The 15,876-nt window shown below is 37.2% G+C and overlaps 1 protein-coding gene across 2 annotated transcripts in view; it reads left to right on the top strand.

Annotated features, from left to right (window-relative positions):
* Positions 1 to 15,368, top strand: part of Ap3s1 (adaptor related protein complex 3 subunit sigma 1) — a 60,713-nt gene extending 45,345 nt beyond the window's left edge. Inside the window, exons 4-7 of one of the 2 annotated variants that reach the window (XM_045134240.1) lie at positions 1,232 to 1,303; positions 5,990 to 6,097; positions 9,059 to 9,099; positions 14,687 to 14,818. In XM_045134240.1, the coding sequence (XP_044990175.1) occupies positions 1,232 to 1,303; positions 5,990 to 6,097; positions 9,059 to 9,094 (216 nt within the window). In that variant the 3' untranslated portion in view covers positions 9,095 to 9,099; positions 14,687 to 14,818. Of the gene's footprint in view, positions 1 to 1,231; positions 1,304 to 5,989; positions 6,098 to 9,058; positions 9,100 to 14,686 lie in introns of both variants that reach the window. The other variant, XM_004651561.2, reaches the window with a different exon arrangement.
* Positions 15,369 to 15,876: the final 508 nt, after the last annotated feature.

Below are 15,876 nucleotides of genomic sequence, written 5' to 3'. Positions count from 1 at the left end.
CTTAGGCCAAGGTTTCAAGTCCTTCCACCTTCCTCTTGAAAATCACCTCCAAAAAGGCCAAAGCCACATAGTCAGATGTCTATCAGCAGTCCCACTCCTCGGTACCACTTTACTGTTGCAGTCAGGTTTGCATTGCTGGTAGATAGCACCTGACCAAGAGCAGCTTCTGGGGAAAAGGTTTATTTTTGGCTTACAGGCTCGAGGGGAAGCTCCACAATGACAGGGGAAACGATGGGGAAATGTTTAGGGTTTGAACCCAGACCTACTTACATGACTCTTACACATTCAATACACTTTATCCAAAATGGTTTGAACCCAGTTAAATCTGATCATGTGGTCTTTCTCTTTTGTATATAAGTAATTTTACTGGTCTTTTGAACTGATGCACTAGTTAAAAATAACTGGTTTGGGCTGGAGAGATGGCTTAGCAGTTAAGGCACATGCCTGCGAAGCCTAAGCACCCTGGTTCGATTCTCCAGGTCCCACATAAGTCAGATGCACATGGTGGTGCATGCGTCTGGAGTTTGTTTGTAGTGGCTAAAGGCTCTGGCTTGCGCATTCTCTCTTTCTCTAATGAATAAATAAATTAATTAAAAAAAAATAACTGGAGAGATGACTTAGTGGTTAAGGGGCTTGTCTGCGAAGCCTACAAACTTACATCTGAATCTCAAAAGTCCCACATAAGCCAGATGCACAGGGACACCGGGAGCAGTGTCACATGCGCACAAGGGGCGTGGGCACCTGGGCTGTGTTTGTGGCAGCTGAAGGCCCTCGGGCACCCGTTCTCTTCTCTCTCTGCCTCTTTCTCAAATAAATAACAAGAAAAAAGCAACCAGTTCATAATATGGGGAGCGATTTGCACCCTTGTTTACTTATATACTTTAACAGCTATTTCTAATGAGTGTTTTTCCAAACCCTCTCTTGATGGTAATGAGCCTTATTTGTGTGATATTAAGTTTTTTTAAAAATATAAGTAATGGTGCTGATATTTGAACTTTTAATAATTTTCAAAAAAATTTGTTTTATGTACATATGTAAAGTATAGTTTACTTAAAAATAGTTTTGGTTCTTTCCTTTTTGTTGCGTTTGTATAGTTTTTAGTTTTCAAAAGGGTGTTGTAGTAATGGAAACATTTTGGTACAATTAAGACTTGCTTGCTTTATAAGTAATGAGCTTGAATGTACTTTCACACTTTTCAAAATACCTTCTTTCTTTTTGTCTTTCCCTATAGGTGTTTGTGGAAACATTAGACAAATGCTTTGAAAATGTCTGTGAACTGGATTTAATATTCCATGTAGACAAGGTACTACTTCTATATTATCGAACACTTAAGTTTTTTACTTAGGAAAAAAACCCACTAATTTGTATTTGTCAGAGTAAAATTGCATTTGGTTACTAATACTATTTTTATCCCATTCACAAATTATAATTATTATTATTATTGAGGTAGGGTCTCATTCTAGCTCAGGCTGACCTGAAATTCAGTATGTAGTTTCAGGGTGGCCTTGAACTCACGGCAGTCCTCCTACCCCTGCCTCCCGAGTGCTGGGATTAAAGGTGTGCCCCACCACGCTCGGCCACAAGTTATTTTTACCATGAGCCAGTCACTGCCTGGTGGGGAAGATTGAAACTCTGCTCTAGCAGAGTTCACATATAGGAGAGGAAATGGTATTTTCAGAGTGTTCATGGAAACTTAGCAACCTCTGCCTGGAGGGGCTGTGAGTGGAGGAAGTTATATTTTACTGGATTGTAAGGTATGAGGAGATGTTTCACAAACAGGAGAGGCGAAGCGTGGCATGGCCTACTGACAGATGAAGTAAAGGCTCTTCTGAGAGGAGTGGTTCATACTGATGATAAAGACTGACTCTGAAGAGCTGTGGGCACTGTGAACCTTGTTCTGAAGCAACTCAGTGCCATTGGGCAATTTTCTCTTTGGCACTGTTATTGCTTTGAATGTTTTGGAAGGAAGATTCTTAGGTATGGAGATTAAAGACAAAGAAGCCAATTAAGTGCTAGCTTTGGCAGCACATATACTAAAAGAAGCCAATTAAGAGTCTAGGGCTGGAGAGATGGCTTAGCCGTTAAGGTGCCAGACACACACAGATGAGGCAAGTGCCAGGTTGCACATGCCCACTAGGTGGCACAAGGGTCTGGAGTTCAGTTGGAAGGTGGCCATGATGGTGCATGCCTTTAATCCCAGCACTTTGAAGCACAAGCCGAGGTAGGAGGATGGCTGTGAGTTAAGAGGCCAGCCTGAGGCTACATAGTAAATTCTATGTCAGCATGGGTTAGGGCAAGATCAGACCCTACCTCGAAAACCAAAAAAATAAAAATAAAATAAAAAGTCTGTTGGACTAGGTGCCAGAGACTCTCACAGTATGTGGGAGGCTGGGTAGGAGAAACGCCATGAGTTTTGGTTCTAGTCTAGGCTACAGAGTGAGTTCTAGGTCAGCTTGAACTAGAGTATAACTATCTTTTTAAAAAAGCAAGATAGGGCTGGAGAGATGGTTTAGTGGTTAAGCGCTTGCCTGTGAAGCCTAAGGACCCCGGTTCGAGGCTCGGTTCCCCAGGTCCCACGTTAGCCAGATGCACAAGGGGGCGCACGCGTCTGAAGTTCGTTTGCAGAGGCTGGAAGCCCTGGCGTGCCCATTCTCTCTCTCCCTCTATCTGTCTTTCTCTCTGTGTCTATCGCTCTCAAATAAATAAATTTAAAAAAAAAAAAAAAAAAGCAAGATAAAAAGGGTTTTGGAAGGCATCTATGCTAACCACAGTTATCTTAAAGAATACCTAGGAACTTCTTACTTTTTATTCTAAATAAATAAATCTATGCTATCTGTCATCTTTTTTAAAAATTTAACTTATTTATGGGGCAAAGAAAGAGAGAGCAAGAGAGAATGGGTACACCTGGGCCTCTAGCCACTGCAAACTAACTTCAGATGCATGCACAACCTTGTGCATCTGACTTTAACGTGGGTACTGCAAAATCCAACTTGAGTCCTTAGACTTTGCAGGCAAGCACATAACCACTGAACCATCTCTCTATCCCTCTACTTTTTTTTGTTGTTGTTTTTTGTTTTTTTTGAGGTAGGGTCTCTAGCCCAAGCTGACCTGGAATAATTCACTCTGTATTCTCAGGTGGCCTCAAATTCATGGCAATCCTCCTACCTCTGCTGCTTCCCAAGTGCTGGGGTTAAAGGTGTGTGCCACCATGCCCAGCTTTTTTTTTTTTTTTTTAAAGAGTCCATTGGAATAGTCCAGAAGGAAATTTCCATTAAGGGGCATGAAAACAGTAGTATTGATAGGACTTAATGACTTATTAAAAATCGAAGGCGAGAGGAAGGAAATTGATATTTCTGAACAGTATTGCTGATAGTGATAAGAGTACAAGAAGAGATTGCACTTTTAAGCACAGTTTGCTTTTCTTTATTAATTGTATTATTTGATTTTCTTAAATGAGTAAACCATTGTATAAAGGAATTTAAATCTGGAAATTTTGGCAGAAACATAACTAGTTTTTAAAAATTGTTTTTATTGAGACATAATTTATTTGCATTAAAAGGCAACAGATTTAAGCATGCAGTTAACTACGTTTTTGTAATTGAGTGTAGTTAGGCAGCCACTGTCATGATCACGAAGAGAGTACAGGAAATGCATTTCATTACTTTTGAACACCAAAGAAATATGCCTGTTTAACCAGTCCTCTATACTATAGTTCTCATTTACTGAGAGATTTGATTTAATACATTAACTCACTTAGGACCAGTGTAATGGTTAATCTTGATTGTCAACTTCATTGGACTGAGAAATTCCTAGTTCACTGTTTAGTAAAGCACACCTCTGGGTATGCTTGTGAGGGTGTCCCCAAAGATGATTAGATCATGAACACTGACCTAATCAGTGGTTTTATCTAGTGAGACATTAAAAATGTGCGTAGATGAGCCAGGCGTGGTGGTGCACGCCTTTAATCCCAGCACTCGGGAGGCAGAGGTAGGAGGATCGCTGTGAGTTTGAGGCCAGCCTGAGACTCCATAGTGAATTCCAGGTCAGCCTGGGCTAGAGTGAGACCCTGCCTCAGGAAGAAGCAGAGTAGCCTGTCGGGAGGCGGTAGGGCACAGCTGGCAGTGGGCCGCTGCGGTGTGCCTGAAGGGTCTGTCTTCGCTGCTCTGGCTTCCCGTCACTTTCTGTTTGCCTCCTGGCTGCATGAAGCCTCGGCCATGCTCTTCCTGGTTCTGTTTGCGTTAAAGCCAGCTGGCCATGGAAGCCTCTGATACTCTAGTCAAGATGAAAATTTCCTCCCTTGTCTCGTTTCTCTCGGGAGTTTGTCATAGTATTGAAAGTTGGTATTTTCAGGAGTGCAGTGTCTAATGCGCATCTTAACACGCCCTGTGCTCCTTCACACTGAGAAAGACTCCTGATGTTGAGGGTGTTTTGAAGTGTCAAACTTTATATTACATAGTTTTGTTAGTAATAGTCGCACAATACTTCCCCTTATCCAAGGATGACACGTTGCACAACTTCTTCGTGAGTGCCTGGCCCTCACGCAGTACTAAACCCTGTATATGCTGCTTTTCTATACATAAGGAAACACCGATACATAGTTTACTTTATAAATTAGGCACAATAAGAGCTTGACAACTTTAATGATAAAGGATACACTTATGTGGTGGTTTGATTCAGGTGTCCCCATAAACTAGGTGTTCTGAATGTTAGGTCCCCAGCTGGTGGCAATTGGAAATTAAAGCCTCCTGGAGGCAGTGTATTGTTGGGGGCAGGTTTATGGGTGGTATAGCCAGTTTCCCCATGCCAGTGTTCGGCACACTCTCCTGTTGCCACCTTATGTGTTGCCCACACCTTATGTGGGCTAGGCAGTGATGTCCGCCCTCTGCTCATGCCATTGTGTTCCCTGCCATCATGGAGCATCCCCTCAAACCTCTAAGCCAAATAAATCTTTTTTTTCCAAGCTGCTCTTGGCCGGGTGATCTCTGCCAGCAATGCTAACCTGACTGCAACAACTTACAATCATAATACTGTGATAAAAGTTTGTGAATGTAGTCTGTGTGTCTGTAAAAACACCTTACTGTACTTGACTTTATCACTTTGATAATGTGAGGTGATAGGAAGCCTACTCGATTTGAAGTGCACAGTGCTGCAGGCTCGTGCCAGGGCAGCGCTACTGTGAAGCTGCTGGTGGCGTCAGACACATCTGCCCTGAGTCATCCTGGATCACTGAGACACAGTGCTGAGCGGGGTGACGGGCACAGTGTGGGTGTCCTGGTGACTGAGTGGAGTGGGACTTGCAATTTTAAACTTACAAATTGTTTATTTCTGGAAATTTCCACTTACTATTTTGGGGCCAGCATTGACTCAGGTAACTGAAACCACCAGAAATTGAAACTAGCAAAGGGATGGTGATTCCTATAGTTAATATTTGTTACTTTGTTTGGGGTACATATTATCTCTTCCACTTCTTTTTTTTTTTTTTTTTGTCAGAGTGCTGAGAACAAGTGACTGTTCAGTGTTAAGCACTTTATCTTTAGTTATGTATTTATTTGACAGAAAAAGAGGGAGAGGGGAAGAGAGAGAGAGAGAAAGGGCGCGTCAGGGCCTCCAGCCACTGCAAATGAACTCCAGGCACATGTGCCCCTTGTGAATCTGGCTAACGTGGCTCCTGGGGAGTTGAACCTGGGTCTTTGGCTTTGCAGGCAAATGCCTTAACCACTAAGCCATCCCTCATTCACTTCTTTAAATGTTCCTATGGAGAAGTACTGTTATCTGTGTTTTCAGCTTATTGAACTAACATGTAAACAGTTAGGAAATTGCCTGCAGCCTCAGCATAGTGGTGAAAGTGTGTTAGGAGCCCTGAGCCCTTTCTCCAGAACGTTTACTGCTCATACCCAGAAAATGGACAGCAGCACTTGAGATAAAACTACTGAAATCTTGAAAGGTTTGGTAGTGAGATTTCTGTGTTTATATTATTTTTTTCCTTCAGGTTCACAATATTCTTGCAGAAATGGTGATGGGGGGAATGGTCTTGGAGACCAACATGAATGAGATCGTTACACAGATTGATGCACAGAATAAGCTGGAGAAATCTGAGGTGAGACTGGAAGACGTTGTCGTGAGTGTGGGTTCTAAGTGTGGTCATGAATGATGCATGGTTTGTAGCTTTCAATGTTTGTCCTACAGAAGCACTCTGGAGGGCCTATTCAGGCTTTAAAAATAAATATAAACATCTTAGAAGGTGAAATGTCTCATGACTACTATACAACAGATAGCTTTCTATTTTCTTCTTTTAGCTACAGTTCTAGCTGCTTTGGGTACAAATGCAGTTCTAGTCTTTCTGGAAAGGAAAGGAGAAGGAAAATTCTTAGTTGGAAGTCATGTTTTGAATTGGAACTTTGGAAAAAGAAATTCAATACTGTAACCTTTTTCTGGAGCCTTCCCAAAGGTCACTAGCATATACTAGTTAAGTTACATGTTTTATACATTGACACACCTCGTGACTTTATTGCGTTAGGTAAGAGGAACTTTTGCTGAACTTGGCTGATCCCATGCTGTTCGATCAGCTTTAGAATGGTTGAGCTCATGGCACTTGTCCCTGAGTGCTCTGTAAAGCCCTTCAGAACTTGACCTTCCCTCAGGAACTAAGCTCAGTATCAGCCAGAAGGGCCTTGTCTGGGTCACTTCAGTTCCCATTGGTGGCTTCTTACTACAGCAGAATTTGGAAGGCGAATAGTCCTGCTCTCTTCTCAACGCTATGCTTGTTTACATACACTCTTGCATTTGGTATTTGTGCTCATATTAAAAAACTTACAATTATTAGATCAAGCTCCCATGATTGCTTGGCTTAAAGTAAATATTGTTATAAAAGGATCACTATAAAGGATCAAGGAATGCAAATTTACAACAGGTGAGTTCTAAGAAATATTTTGTTGGTATTTAGTTGGAGGAAATAGAGGCTGATAAATAAATCTGAAATATAAGAGTTAAAAACAATTGAAGTTTTCTATAAAAAACACTTCCGCTGGTATTTTAGAGTATTTTGTATAGAAACACTTCCCCTGGTATTTACATAGCCTTGCCTTTTCCCTTGTCTCAGTTTGCTCTCCTTTGGGTTGTAGTGGTGATGAAAAGCTGAGGAACTGTGTATGTGTGTACCTAACCAGGTGTTCAAGTACTCTTTGAAAGGGGAAAACATGAAGTAGGTTGATAGAGTAAATTTAGTTTTAGGACAGAAAAAAAGGATAGAATCTTATTGAGAATAATTGCTCGACAGTACATTATTTAATATAGTAATAGAACTATAAACCTTAAACTACCTTTTTTTCTTTTTCTTTATTTTTTGGGGGTCTTTATGAGGCAGGGTCTCACTTTAATCAAGGAAGTTGGAGCTCACTCTGTAGGCTCAGGTTGGCCTCAAGCTCATGGTGATCCTCCTACCTCAGCCTCCTGAGTGCTGGGATTAAAGGTGTGCACCACTGTAACCAACTAAACTATCATTTAAAAAATCTTAAAATGATGACTTGAAATATAAGTAAATTGTTCACCATTGCTTCACAAAACTGTATAGAGTTATAGATGTTAAATGCCAAGGAACAAATTGTAACTAATCCATCAGCAGTTGGTTCAGAATGGACAGACAATTTGTGAACTTTGTGGTCATCTGTAGAATATTGGCCACTTGACAGGATTTTCACATTTCTGATCTCACCTATTGGTGGTATACCCTCTCTTTCTTTTTTCTTTCTCCTTTTGCTACATAATGCACTTTGCATAGTATTTTTTAAAGTCATGATTGACCTTTAGTAAGCACATTATAGATATTCCATTTTTAATTGTCTAGTGAAATTTGTTATAAAAGAGAGTTTACATTTTTGATGTCATACCTAGTTATCTAAAATTACTATAAAATCATTTCATACATGTAATCCTATTCAGTTTAGAATACTAGTAAATGCTTCTAATTTCCATCTACTGATAATATTTTAGCATGCATAATCAGTTATCTGCTACCAAACTAGTTTTTTTCCTGTTTGCGTATATTTTATAAGAAGATTTTTAAATCTTAAGTAGGATTAAACATGAAATTATGTTTATCATGTTTTTCTATATGTAACATTTAATAATATTTTAATCATGAGATTGGATTTTGAGTATTTTAAGTATATTTGGGAGGCAGCTTTATTCTACATACATTAAAATTCAAAAGTCTTTATATGCCTTTTATTTCCAGGTTACTTCATCTGATTAGATCTAACAGAGATGTACTTCTGCAGATTAATCCAAAATTATTTGAGAGCAAAATATAAATTTACTAATCTTTTACTAAATTTCAGTTGAATTTATTATAAAGAAAACAGGGGGCATTTAATTACAATTTTGTCCTGATTGATGAAAATAACTGTCATATTTTAAATGCATGAACCACAATATTTTAGGAATAACATTTGGCTTTTTAAAATCAGCCTGAACCAGGTTTGGTGATGCATGCCTTTAATCCTAGCACTTGAGAGACTGTGGTAGGAGGGATCTCTGTGAGTTCAAGGCCAACCTTAAATTACAGAGTGAGTTCCAGGTCAGCTTGAGCTAGACTAAGGCCCTGCCTTGGGAAAAAAAAAATTAAAAATCAGCCTGGATATGATTGAAATATACCTGTTAAGTTATAGCATAGTTTTATCTACTTGAATTGCCAACACCCAGACAGGTAGGAAAAAAAAAATCTACCATTCTTGAAAGAGAGGAGAAGCAAAAATATGCTCAAGTGTACTTTCATCTTGTGTGTTTGATAGAAAAAATTATTTTTTATGACCTTGGGATCTTGGAAGAGGAGGGTTAAAGTGGGGAGGTTGGTGGGATTTGGGGAAGTTAAGAGGAATCTAGGAATATGGCTAAGATTGAAAGGACTCCACAAGGGTGGGAAGACTTGTTAAATTGATATATTTCATGTTATTCTTAAGATGGAAATACGGGTCTGAATTTAGTCACTACTTTTGAAGTCAGTCCTTTTTTTTCTGAACATCCTGATCTTTCTAGCTCTTTCCATTCTTCTCTCTTACAGACCTTTATCTTTCAGTCTCCCAGACAGGACAGGTAGACAAGGTATTGCTGACTTTGAGAAAATGTACTTTCACAAAGGGAAAGCAAAATGATGTCAAAGGCAATTAATTTTTTTAGGCCAGACTCAAAAATTCTTTGTGTTGATGAACCCATATAGTCCCTGTAGCCTATTTTCCATTCTAGTTTCTCCTTGTAGTTTCTTCATCTTTTATTGAACTTAGTGTATTTTACCTAGTATATCATTAATGTCATGTTTGTTCTGTTTGTCTGCCTGCATTGTAAAAGGAAAGTTTAATTTTTTTTGTTCTTTGAAAAAACATATTGGCATTTAATTGACAAATTGGATTTGTAGAAATGACAGTTTACTTTGTGTATGAAAACAGTTTGTTTTGAGCATCATACAGCAGAACCAATCTCAATTTAACTCTCTATATAAATTTACTCTTACCTCTCTAAGTTAGGATTCTGACATAAAATTGCCTGCTGGGTTTTTGAAGCTATAAATTTAAAACCAAAAGACCAGCCTTTAGTGTCTTGTATATATGGAGTAGGGAGCAGTGAGGGCTTAGAGTAATGACTTACAGATACTCCCTTGCCCTATAAAATGGTTTTCAGTTCCAAAGTCTTAACAGAATTACTTTCACATTTGCAACCTGCAAGTGCCAAGGAACGTAAGGTCAAACTTCTAAAACATGAATTAAGTGCTCCAAAATAGAATTAGATACATAGATCAAAATATAATAGCTTTCTGCTATAGCAAACTATCTGCCACTTAAAAATGCCATAATCAGAATAAAATGATTTTTACAAAGTTATTGGCATATATCAAGAGTGATTTCAACTGATTGCTAGGTTTTCTTACTCACACCTCTCTACTTTGTTTCATTTTCTTGTACCCCATAAATTAATAGAGGGAATAACTATTTTAAAAGTTTCATGTAAATGGTGATGAACAATTATGGTCAGTATAAAACTATTTCAAGAAAAAAAAATCCTTCAATTAACAGTTTCCAATTCCAATAATGTATTGAATGCAGTGGAAGAAAAAATGTATAAACTTAATAAGGCAAGTTTATAGCTTTATCTAATGAGAAACTATCACTGAGAATTTGGTAGTGATTTTTAGCTACCATGGTATCATTAGTGATGGGTTTGAGAGGTAGCAATATATTCAGATATATGCATAATATCTTATTCTGAGGTTACGGGCTGTATCATGAAGCTAGGATACAACTTTTGGTGCCTGTATCCATGTTACTTTACTTCCCAGTATGGAAAGTACATAGTGACCTCATTCACTCCATTGATGGAGATTACTGCCAGTTTCTATGTCCTAATATTTACTTTGTATTAAACTATATCTTCTAGACCCAATTGGGTCTGTTAACTTGTATTCGTAAAAGTAGATATTGGCTTGAAAAGAAAACCAGGTACCTATTTTTAAAGAGTGGGTAATAGGAAGAGTGTCCCTAAGATGTGTATGTGGTCTCCTTTAATTTGACAAGCATATTTCTTTTGTATTTTGACAAAATTCAGAGTCCCGAGGTCTCTAGTGATAGCTAAAGCCACTTAAAATAAATCTATGGATGTCACTACCTGCTGGATTTAGTTCCCACGGGCAAATTTCTCTATTAGAAATTTAAGATATAACTGATGGTAATACATGAGTAGTAATTTCCAAGGTTTGAAAATTTTGAACATTTTACTTTGGCTAAAATTCTTTGTAACACTAGAACTTCTGCTCACTAAATATTCATTGGCACTGTGGTAGAGCACATGCCTTCAAGCCAGGAGCACGCCTCTTCCTTTTGAGACAGGGTCTTGCTCTACAGTCCACACTGGCTGGCCTTACCTTGCTGATCCTCTTGGCTCAGCCTCCCAAAGGCTGGGCTTCAGGTGTGTGCCACCGTGCCCAGCGAGGATGAGCCTGTATGTACATTTCCAGATTAATCTGCCTCACATTCAGAAATTAAAATACTAAAATTGTCTGTTTTACTCAAAAAACATGTATTCAAAATCTGCTGTTATTTTGTTAATGATTTTGAGTCTGAAACCATTTAATGCTGTGCTTGTGAACGTTGGTCTTCTTTGACTTTGCTGTTAGATCAAAATTATGAATGTTTGCATAGCACCTTCCAGCAGGAAGGGTAAAGAAAGGTTTGTTTGTACAAATTATTCCAGCTACCATCTTATTATGCTATATTGCAAGCTTGAAGAAAAGATTTTAAGATGGTAGGATGGCATTTTATGTCTAATGAAATAATGAGTTAATAAAGTATTAATTTCTATTTCCCTTCAAGACAATTGCTTATTGCATGAGAAAAAGTGAGCTTTCTGGTTCTTTGAAATATATCTTAACAATGCTGCTTTTCAGTTCTGCTTGCACATATTTTGTTTATTTTTGGGTCTGGCAACTTAAAAACAAAATCAAAAACAAATCATATCCATCCATTACTATCTTTGTGATTCAAGTGCTTGGAATTCCCAAGAGTCTGTCTGTACAAGTCTTCTCTCTGTTTGGCCTCATTTTGGTATACTTGCAGACTTCATTTTGTTTTCTTTCTCTTAATTCTGTTGATTTATTTAATCTCATGGGAGAGAAAACATGACCATTCTTTTCTATACTGTACTCGTTCTTTCATCCAGCCCATGTTCCTAGCTGCTTTGGACTCATGCGTTTGTTTCCTTAGTGGAGTCGCTGCGGGGTCGCTGCCGCGGCGGCGCTCTAGTGCGGCATAGACGGAGACAAGTTATTTCTCCAGTAGACTTCCGTTCCTTTCGCTTGGGCTTTGTGTCAGCTCTGCAGTCTTGAATCTTTAAGAACTATGCTGCGTAGTCAGGAATATCTAATTTTACATTTTTAAATTGTGTCTAACACTAAGAAATGAGGTAAACCTAATTTCTGTAAATATTAGTGTTGAAAAAGTTGTGTTAGTGAAAGTTATCCATTTACTTTAAGTGTATCTTACTGAAAAAAAAAAAAAAAAACCAAGATGAAAATTACTTTACACCTCCGTGTTAGAAAACTGATTTCCTAATGGAAAATCACTTCTTTCACACTTTACATTTTAAAAAATGTTTCAGACTTTACTTTTATGGGTGTCTGAAAATGAGATTTGTTTTTAACTGTTCTGGTGTTGATGACCTGGTAATATAAGGTCTTTTTGTTTAAAAGTCATAGTTTTTACATATGAACATCGATAGTTCATGTCAGCATTTTCTTACTGATCAATAGTCCTAGTTTTCTTTACATTTTATACTGTGAAGAATCTGAATTTTAAAACATTACCTTAATTAAAACACATTACATTTTCAAGTCTTCATTTAATTTCATGATGTACTACATTAAAGTATTGAACATGCTTGAGAAATAATTTGATTCTCCTAATTCATCTGCGTGTTCTAAATAGTTACCATCCTTTGCATGTATATGGCTTGCTGCTTTTGTTTAGAAGAGTTCTAGATTATTGTACTTAGAAACTTCTGGCTTTCTCTAAGGATGTGGCACATAAATGCTGTTGAAATCAGTTGCTCTGTGCTGTATATTTTCATTAGCAGCTAATGGTTGACACCATCTTTAATCTCAAACTACTTAATCCAATGAAACATAACAATGTCTTTTTATTCTCATTTTCTTTGTTGCTTAAGCTTAGCTATACATGATACAGAAAACAAGCCTTCACAACAGTTAGTACTGAAAAATTATGTTTACTGTTGATAAATGTAAAACATAAAGCCAATAAAATTGAACACACATTTTTTTCCACAGTAATCCTTTACTTTAAAAATATTTGTACAAATATATTATCAATACTCTTCCATATTCCATTTGTCATGGAAATTCTATAGTGAAAATAGTGGCAGAAATGTAGAAAAGTTATGCTGTTTCCAAATGTCTGCAATTTTGTAAAATAATTTTTGTCCCCTTGGCAGACACCATCCTTTCTGGCAAGAAAAAATTCTCTGAGCTGCATTCTTCTTTAGTTCTGAGTTACTCTAAATTTAGTAGCTAGGACTTACTTTAACTTGCAATTGACATAAATATCCAGTGGCTAATGAAACCTTAAAATACTCAGCTATGGTTTTTGATAACACAGTATTCAGTTGTATCTCTAATGTCTTTTGATGAGTGGCAAGAAAGTGAGGTTTAACATAAACTTCATTGCGTCAGGTAGGTATAACTATAGAGGTCAAATGACCAGTTGTACATCAAAAACAACTTCCATTAAATTATAAAATAACATTCTCCAGCCCTATCTCATCTTTTATTTGGGTATGGAGTTTTCCATACGTCACCACCCATATCATTGCCTGTGTGGACCATATCTATTATTAATACAGCTTTACTGATTTTTCTATTTCCAATCCTGAATTGATAATCCATGACTTTTATTTCATTGCTTAACAATGTTTGTATCCTTTATTCAGCACATAGTTTACACTGGCCTATTTTGTATCAGTCAAGATTTTTCTCAGGTAACAGCTTTATTATTATTATTATTAATTAACAAGAAAGAGGTAGGATTACATAAAATAAAAATGAAAATAATGAAAGAGCCTTTAAAAACTATCACTTCTGATTTTGTGGACACTGTCTTTTCGCATGTGTAATTCAAGTAGAGTGGAGACATTTCTACATGTTGGTTTTTGTGCAAGATGATGCCACTGAACTCTGATGTGTTTGTGGCCGTGCTTTTGTGTAGCTTGAATAAAAATGATGAAATCCTACTGATATGTAAGTTAAAACTCAAATATGAAGCCCACTGATCTCCTTCAGAAAAAATATACATATGCATTTTTCTTTTAAGCACATTTTAGTTTACAATTACTTGAAAATTTTCAAATTTTCCTACTAGAAGAAAGCTAGTACTATGTTCTAGTAGTAGTTAATGAAAATGTTAGAGTTCATTATTTCTATGTACTATTCCTTCTCTAAATTTGTATGCTTTAAATTAAATATATGTTGTTGAGTCTAGATGACAAAATATTTTTAATCTTTAAATTTTTACTGATGGTTTGGTTGGAATAATCTTGTGGTTTTCACCTTTAGGCAGAAGTATTCTATTTGGATTGAGGCCTCACTCAAAGGCCCAGTTTCTTTAATGTTCTAGAATTTTCTTAGAAAAGTTTCCATAATATTAAAAACCAATCTCATTGTTCTGAAATGCTTTAAGGGTTTAACCCTGAATGAAGAAATTAAACAAATATAATCTACTCATTTTTTTTACAACATATTGATAAGTGCTATTTTTAAACTTAAGAAAATGCATCATGATTTCTGTAAGAGATGCTTAATAAGGAAACTAAATTATGCTTCATGCTTATGCCAACAACAGGCACAAATTTAGCTTTTATGTGAGTGTTGTGTATAAGACCTGGGCAGTTCACATTAAGTTGTTCTTAAATCTTCACATTGTTGCTGCATGTGTTCAGAGTAGTTTTAATGTGTCGGCTGTTTTCTCTTTAGAGTAGTATTTCAAAGTAACCATCTCATACCAACCCAAACTACCATCTGGTCTCTGAGCTTGTTACGTGAAACTCTGTTATCATTGTCCTCCATCGTTAAGTTGTTTATGCTGAGCTACACCTGAGTTGTACATTTTCTTCTTTTATTTGCTTCTGTATACAGGCTGGCTTAGCAGGAGCTCCAGCCCGTGCTGTATCAGCTGTAAAGAATATGAATCTTCCTGAGATCCCAAGAAATATTAACATTGGTGACATCAGTATAAAAGTGCCAAACCTGCCCTCTTTTAAATAAAATATTAAAAAGGCCGCTCCCAGGTAAAATCCAGGGGGGAGTCATCTAAGTTTACCCTACAGTTGTTTACCAAAAATAGAGAGTGTTAACTTTGCTCTTGGATTTAAGTCAAGGTACTGTATAGAAGTTGTATAAAATCAGTATGGAAGTTCAATGTTACTTTTCTTGCTCAGTGGTTTTAAAGAAATTGAGTAGTTCCAGTGTGATTCCCTCCCCTTTTCTAAACTGCATTACTGTGCCCACGTACAGGCATGCCTCTATGTATTGGCTATCACAGTATTTCGAAAAGTGAGATATTTCTTTAATTGTGTACAACCCAAAATGTTGGTGTTTTGTATGGATCCCAAGTGCAGCATTCTTAAATTCTTTCTGCTGTTTGTCGCAATTGTTATTTAAAAAACCAAGTGTGTATTGCATGAAAACATTAAATAAACTCCAAGGTAACTGGACTCTAAAGGACCTTTCTGTTTTGCCTGGTATCTACTTCAGCAATAATGTTTTTACAACCTTCTGACTCAACAAAGTAAATAAAAATATATTTTATCACCATTAAGACGCTATTAATGTTGATTTATTTAATTTATACTCTTGTTTTAATATTGACAAACGACATCATTCTGAAGTATCTGTTTTAAATACTAAGAGATCTGAAATGGAGATAACATATTTTCTCCGAAAATATTTATTAAAAATGTAAATTTTAAAATCTTTATTATTTATTTGAGAAGAGAGAGGAAGAGAGAATGAGAGAATGAGTGCGCCAGGGCCTCCAGCCATTGCAAATGAACTCCAGACTCGTGTCCCCCCTTGTACATCTGGCTAACATGGCTCCTGGGGAATTGAACCTGGGTCCTTTGGCTTTGCAAGCAAGTGCCTTAACCACTAAGCCATGCAAACCCACATGTGTTCATGAATAGTCCATTGCCAACATGAATATCAGTTTTCCCAAGTTTCTTTTATTTGCACAATCTTCATTTTATAAGCTTTCTAGTGTTGAAAAGTTTGTGGCCATTACCATTTGATTCTTGTGGTGTCTGAGTCTGCTAGGAAGTCCTGAAGCA

This window comes from Jaculus jaculus, chromosome 14, assembly GCF_020740685.1.
Source record: "Jaculus jaculus isolate mJacJac1 chromosome 14, mJacJac1.mat.Y.cur, whole genome shotgun sequence".
In the NCBI taxonomy this organism is placed as follows: domain Eukaryota; kingdom Metazoa; phylum Chordata; class Mammalia; order Rodentia; family Dipodidae; genus Jaculus; species Jaculus jaculus.
This window is presented reverse-complemented; position numbering and strand designations above follow the sequence as displayed.